A 7,345-nucleotide genomic window follows, 5' to 3' on the forward strand; every position below is an offset into this window, starting at 1 on the left:
AATATCTTGCATCGGTGCAAGGCTGAGGCGAGTTCTGTGCTTGTATCTGTTCACGGTTTTAATAGACAATCTTGTATTTTTTAAAGAATTGCCATATATTTGAGACAACTGGTCACAATTATTAAGATTGGTTGCACAACCATCTTGATAATACCAAAATGGGTCCTCAAGCATTTTTGAACTGTCCATTGCACTATCCAAGGATTCTTAATTTACCACCATCTCCAATAGAGCACGGACTGATTCAGACTGCCTTTAGTGTGGCTATGAATTATGTGCTGTCGAAACCACTTTCTCAGTAGTCAGGCAGGTGGGTCTAGTTTGATTACCCATTGAACCATATTATACTTCATAATTCATGGGAAAAACAGGACATATGACGAAGAAAACCATTTCTGTGCTCAATTCCTTTTCTTCTCTGCAGGAGGATGGTTTGTGTACCAGCAGAGAAATGAGGTTCACAACAACTGTGGGATTGAGATCTACTATCAGACAGACATGCAGAACACCAATGAAAATATGTTGCTGGAACTTCTCTGTCAAATCATATCGGAGCCGTGCTTCAACACATTGCGGACTAAGGAGCAGCTTGGTGTGTCATTTATCCTGTTATTCATAACAATAAAAATAATGCTAATCCTTGCATCTGATATAGTGCCTTTCATGTCGGAAGGAAACCTCAAACGACTTTACAGGGTATCGCTAAAGGGTGGTGATTGTGTTTGTGAAGATCAAGACAATGATTCGGATAGTCCTATTTTAACAGTAATAGAACCACACAATCTTTATTTAAATATAGGAAAGGGGGGAAAATATGTACTGACAAATTTAAATATTGACTCGGTCTTAAAAAAAAGTTTGAGAGCAATTATTGAAGTGTTCCACTTACTATTTCTCCTCACGGCAGGTTACATTGTGTTCAGTGGTCCACGCAGAGCAAATGGTGTACAGGGTTTACGTTTCATCATTCAGTCTGAAAAGGACCCCAGTTACCTGGAGAGCAGGATCGAGGCTTTCTTAAAAATGATGGAAAAGTCTATTGAGGAGATGCCCGAGGAAGCCTTTCAGAAACATATCCAAGCTCTGGCAATAAAGCGACTTGATAAACCCAAAAAACTCTCTGCTGAGTGTGCTAAGCACTGGAGCGAAATCATCTCCCAGCAATACAACTTTGACCGAGGTTAGTATAAAATGCATAGTGGAAACTTGTTTAAATCTTCTTAATCCTGGTAATGTTATGAAAAGCACCCCCACCCCACCCACTTGTCTATAGGACTCGAATCGAATTTTATATAAACAAGCCCACATTATTTGTATTCTATAGTGCATCAAAAATCAGTTTCCAAAGAACATTCCTCTATGTCACTCAGTTATGCAGCCAAGAGGAGAGGAAAACAATCTTTTTCTCTGGTGACCTAGTAGAGGTGAGTTTTTTTATTGGTCAGCTGGGTGTCTGACACATGCAGAAACCCATCACCAATCTGAGAAGTATCCAAACCAAGCTGATATTTCCATGCACCACAAATACATGCATACACATGGAAATCCCAGAGGCAGATTGTTGGAATGGAATGCGCACTCTCTCCCTGGAGGGATGCATCCTGCTTACCTATTTCCGCAAAGTATTAGGCGCAGGTTGGCAAGGCTCGGGGACCTCAGAGTGTGCGTTGGGGTACTGCTGGAGTTTAACCAGCTTAAAACCGCACAGCTTGCCATTGATGAGGTACTTAATGTGTGGGGAGCTGTAATTGTAATTGCAAACCTAATAGATCCTACCGTTGCGGAACAGCATGTTAGTACTTTGACTGGTGTGGGACTGAGCACGACTGCAATTATTTTAAAAATAACTGCTTAAAAAAAAACAGGTGTTGGGCTCTTATCAATTGAATACAGTGATTAATCACTTAAGGAATCTGTAAGACATTTCTGTTTAGTTGGGTACCTGAGGCTTTGTTGGCGTATCGAGGTAACCTGCTGCAATTGTTTGCTGAGATGGAAAGCATTAACTAATGGCCAAGCTTACTTGTTTGCGAATAAGGTATATAATAGTGCTTGTAATTTTGTTTCAGATAACACTGAAGTAGCACATCTAAAGATACTGACTAAAGAGGATATAATGAATTTCTATAGAGTAAGTCTGATCTTTTATTGCCAAATCTCAAATTAAGTTTCTGTATAATCATGAATGTTAATTAATATTGAGGACTGTATAAAATTGATTCATAATGGAGCAAGCTTAATGTCATTACGGATTACATTTTGGGGAATAGTTACATCGCATTACATCACCAGCTAAACCAACCAAGATATGGTTGCATGTAGGCTGCTTATCTTTAATAAGATATGGTTTATTTTGGGGTCAAATAATACTGCAATCAAAAAACTATTAATTTAGCCCTTAAGATTGCTGAGTGAAGCACAAAGGAAAGTGTATTCAGAAACCAAGATATTGACCTCAATTTGCCCGTCCCCCCCCAAATATTATTTTAACCTACGCACTTTCCTGTCATCACTTTTTTCAACCCTATTTTCTCATCCAGCTTCTTTTAAAATTGTTTTTACATATTTTAATCTTTGGGGTTTCTAAGTAGTCAATATTTGCTGAGGTCCAAGGTTTGCTCGAAAGGAATAAATACATGTAGACCTTTGAGATTTGCAGAATAACGTATGTGATAATATGAGGATTATAATATGCAGATTTCTTTCTATAATTACATGCTGTAGTTTTCTGAAAAATCAAGTCTTGTATTTTTCTTCAGCTTTGTGCTCTTCATCGTTCTAAAGCTACCACAATCTAACAGTTGTGTAACATTTGATGCTTGAATTTATAATATATCTGACTCCTGTCATTGTTCAGAGTGAATAAATTGGCAACAGCTGTGATTATGTGTATACTTAATACATATATATATTAATGTGTGGTCAGAGCAGTCGTTTATTGTGTTAATGTAATTTTCTTATACATTGGGGCAATATTTTGTCAAAACTAAATAATGGTTTCAAATTTATTCTTGACAGGAAAGGATTTGAATTCACAATTCAGATACAAATATAGCAGATTGCACATTAATGAAAGATGAAACTATAAAATAATTTGAATTGTTACCAAGCAACATTGAACAGAGCCCATTTATATCTAAAGATATATACAACAATGTTTAACAGTTCATATAAATTTGGAGGTTTTCCTTTAAACAACATGTTCATGTGCAGGATACAATGCTCATAATAATCTGAATCCTCCTATATTTCCAGAATCTGCTGGATGTTGATGGTTCAAGGAGGCACAAGATCTCGGTACATGTTTTGTCCAGGGATATGGATTCTTGTGAGTATTTGTGGTGGTCAGAACTGATGATTAATAGAACATGTTGGGTTAATATCTTGCATTTAAAAATTTCTGCAACATTCAGCTATTTTCATTAGCCTGTAGCATAAAGTATGAATTTCTATTACAGTGCAAGTTTTTTTCCCATCCAGCCTATTTGTTTATTATCCATGTAAATGTTACCTTTCTTGGCTTGATCACATGTTGCTCACCAAAGGACTGATTTGCACACTTGCAATATATCTGGATTCTCAATTTACAAATCATTTGGAACTCTCTCACTTTAGATCCTGTTGCTTTAGGTAGTGAGTTTGTGCATGAAAGAAAAGAGGCCAAGAGAGGAGATGAATCAATATTCTAGAAACTTTGCTTTATTTGCGGGGTTTGGATAATATCTATTTAATACACTTGCCCCTTGAGAGACTGGGTTGGTTTTCCTTCGCGGTAAGCTTGTAAGCTCAAGAGTCAATTAGCCAACTTTATGACCCAATCTTTTATGTTCATGTATTGGCTGCAATAAATCCCTTTTTGTTTCAACGAATGAATGCGTGGTGTTGCCTGTCATTTAAATACCTGCAAGTCATGTCGGCATGTCACATGCTAGAAAAATGTTTCATTTTGAAAATAGTGTGTAAACCTCATTTACAGTAGAGCCAGTTTTATATCTTGTAGTATATGGCATCTGCTTTCCCTTCCCCATTTAATACTTATGAATTTGCTATTCCAGTGCCTTGGGACATCCTCCCGACTTGAAAGGTGCTATATAAATGCAATTTGTTGTTGTAAAAGGTATCACTGAGGATCTTAGTTCAATATCTGAAGTGCAAATATTAATGACTGCATTTGAAATCAAGCTTTTCTATCCCTTGACTATTTTAGATTAATTCACATTGCTGTATGAGTAATGATTAGCTTTTTCAATTTGTTGCTGATGTCACGATTGATTTATTCTAGGCCCTGTTGTTGGTCAATTTCTATCTCAAAATGATGTCAATCTATCTCCTGCACCAACCTTGCCACAGGTAAGTTAATTACATTGATATTTCTCTTATGTACATTCTATAGAAATTGTGCATTGGCTGCCATAGCCATGTGCATTTTTGGAATGAGAGAATGGTGGACCGCATTCCTATGCATCATTATGGCCAGTTACATAGCATAATTAGCAAAGGTCTGGATGAGGGCACCTCTGCCATTTCACAAGAATGAGCAGATAATTACAATTTTTAAATGCTCAAAATTTTTAAACCATCATTTTAATTCATTGGAGCACAGATAGTGATTCAAATTTTTTTTATATAAAAGAGAGACACAGGAGTTCCATCCTCACACCTCTTTGGTGTATCCTTGCAGAATTATTTACATTATTGAAAAGTTGATACGAATCTCTCCTGCTGCTGCATACTAAATTTGCATTGTTCAGCCTGAATGCAGTATTTGCATTTTTCCAACATTTACATTGTTCTGTTCGCTTGAGGGGAAGGTGGACCAGGTTGAAAAGTGGGACGTGCATACTAGAGAAAAAATGGGTAAAAAATTGTATTTAGTCATGGGTAGCAATAAGAATTTGTAATTAAAACCCCCAGAAAATGAAATGCCTTGTTACATTTACTACAGTAACAAGACATTGTAAGATTATTAAAAGGCATGTGGTTAGAACTTTTTTTAAAAAAAAGCCCCATTGCTTTGTTAAACGTATAGGGTACAGGCTGAAAGAATACAAGAGTACCTGTGTTAATAAACAAGGGCTCAAATAGCTCTGCAAAGGTGCAGCTTACTTTAATTTACATGTACGTCATTCATGTTCGTTAGCCAAAATAAATTAAACCTATGCATTTCCTAATACTTTGATATGATTGTGTAGTCAGAATATTGCCTGTTTTTATGTCAACTGAAAAATATACCTTTTGGCTTTTTTATTTAGCCACATGTAATTGAAGACATGACTGCATTCAAACGCAGTCTACCACTCTTTCCACTGGCAAAGCCTCACATCAACTTCATGGCTGCAAAACTCTGAGGTCGAGAACACTGACAGAGGGCAAGAAGACCTGAATAAAAAAAGAAAAATTAAACCACATTGAGGAGGAACTTTCAAATCTAATTTCTTTTGATGAACGATTTACAGTCAGCAGTGTTCAAAGTAAAATAATTTTGTGTACTTCTGCATGTTAATGGTTCAGATAGCAGGTAGTTGAGTGGTATGGTTAGATTATTTGTCCATAAAACTGCACATAAAATTGGAATCCTACAAAACAGTAATGTATAAACCAGTAATGTTAGACATGTGTAATATAGTTGAGGTGAAATTCTTTTGAAATAGAACACCAGAAAATAAAATGCCTTTTATTTACTATAGTAACAAGAAATTGTAAGATTATTACAAGGCATGCGGCTAGAACATTTTTTTCTGGTGGTTATAACTAAAATGAATACATTTTTATCTTGTAGGCAAGTTTTGTAGTTTTTACATTTTATGTGCAAACACAAGCAGTAAGATGCTGGAAACTAGTTTTTTTTGGTTTTAAATACTTTTCGCAAAACACTCTATTCAAAATTGCAGAAAACAGTTTAAATTGTCAAATAGCTTCCAGTTTCACTTATGTTCCATCTCTTCTGTGGATAATATTCCTCACTTTAGGATGTATATCATCTCGAAGACTGAATTGCAACATTTTGGTACAATACTGATTAAAAATGGAAGATTCTCTGGTTTGAAGAAGTAATGGTCATCAAAAGGCTGTTTTATTTAATTTTTCCTCAATAAAAGATACATTTTGTAACTTATTCAGTCCTTTTCCAGTTGCAGGACTTCCTTTTTCCTTTAATTAAAATGTGTTCTAATTTAAATACTGTATTTAAAAACACTATTGGAAAAAGTACTAACTAAATCTGTTGCTCCCCTCATTCTGCTTTTGAAACCTCTATAAATTTAGCAAGCTCCATAATGTTTTCAAATAACTTCCCATATTTCTTCTGGTGTATAAATTAATTTACAAGCTGCATTATTGCAAGCCCTGACAACAAATTAATGATTCTGTTAGTGTGGTTTTACAATGTTACTCTTTTGTATTACTATATGCAATTTTTTCCAAGCACCATTAAGAAAATCTGAAGGAAACAGCAGAATGTTAACTTTTCTTAATGGTGAAAAATGCATATTATTTCAGTAATTTAAAAAATCTTAGTTCTTGATCCACAAAAAAAATTACGATGAAACATTTCAAATGTTTCACAGGTCAAGTGCTATATTGGATTTCAAAATACATTGTAATGTAGTTTCTTAATGGAAACCAATAGGTAGTGAATAATAAGATTCAAATGGATACAATTGTTAGAAAGTAATTTGTTTAGCCTACCATAGTACACCAGTCTTTTCAGCAGTTTGCCACCTTTTACGATATTTCATTGGGTAGTGTTGGAACATTTTAGCTGTTCATATTGCTCTTAGGATTGTAATTTTACAGAATTTTGAAAGTTGGTACATAGGGGACGTTATGGGCATTATCTGCAATATAATACCATCAGAAATCGTATCTTGTTATCCATATTGAATACTTCAAAACCCTACAGAACTTCTTCCATTAGTATTAGAATTGTATCAGAATTTTATCTAAATGTGACAATTACACACCAGATCAACCAAGCAAAACTTAAAAGCAAAAAAAACTTTATATTAAAACTAAGGTTTACAGTAGGTTCCACTATACTGTTGAAACATGTTTTTCTACATTTCCAGCATTTGTGCAGTTTGACTCAGGCATATCCATAGATTCTGTATATGAATTCTGAGGATGTAGCTTTTCCAAGCAATAAGAGCCAGAGTATCGTTAACATTCAACACATTTTTATGGCTTGTGAATAGATGTAACCTTTTTTGTTGAATTGAGCATAAATGACTTAGACTAATTTAATTTTAAGACTTTGGTGCTGTTGATGTAGAACTGGATTCATATATATAACCAGTGTATACTGGCAGGATTTTCCTGTTTGCAATAAAAATTTTAATCATCCTCA

At 35.0% G+C, this 7,345-nt stretch overlaps 1 protein-coding gene across 2 annotated transcripts in view; it reads left to right on the forward strand.

Annotated features, from left to right (window-relative positions):
• The window catches only part of ide (insulin-degrading enzyme), a 31,259-nt gene extending 23,914 nt beyond the window's left edge, over nucleotides 1-7,345 (forward strand). For both annotated transcript variants that reach the window (XM_042336747.1, XM_042336746.1), the window contains exons 20-25: nucleotides 425-592; nucleotides 908-1,180; nucleotides 2,070-2,131; nucleotides 3,256-3,328; nucleotides 4,283-4,350; nucleotides 5,253-7,345. In XM_042336747.1, coding sequence (XP_042192681.1) covers nucleotides 425-592; nucleotides 908-1,180; nucleotides 2,070-2,131; nucleotides 3,256-3,328; nucleotides 4,283-4,350; nucleotides 5,253-5,348 — 740 coding nt within the window. In that variant the 3' untranslated portion in view covers nucleotides 5,349-7,345. The remainder of the gene's footprint in view (nucleotides 1-424; nucleotides 593-907; nucleotides 1,181-2,069; nucleotides 2,132-3,255; nucleotides 3,329-4,282; nucleotides 4,351-5,252) is intronic.

This window comes from Callorhinchus milii, unplaced genomic scaffold (genome assembly GCF_018977255.1).
Source record: "Callorhinchus milii isolate IMCB2004 unplaced genomic scaffold, IMCB_Cmil_1.0 Scaffold7, whole genome shotgun sequence".
Classification (NCBI taxonomy): domain Eukaryota; kingdom Metazoa; phylum Chordata; class Chondrichthyes; order Chimaeriformes; family Callorhinchidae; genus Callorhinchus; species Callorhinchus milii.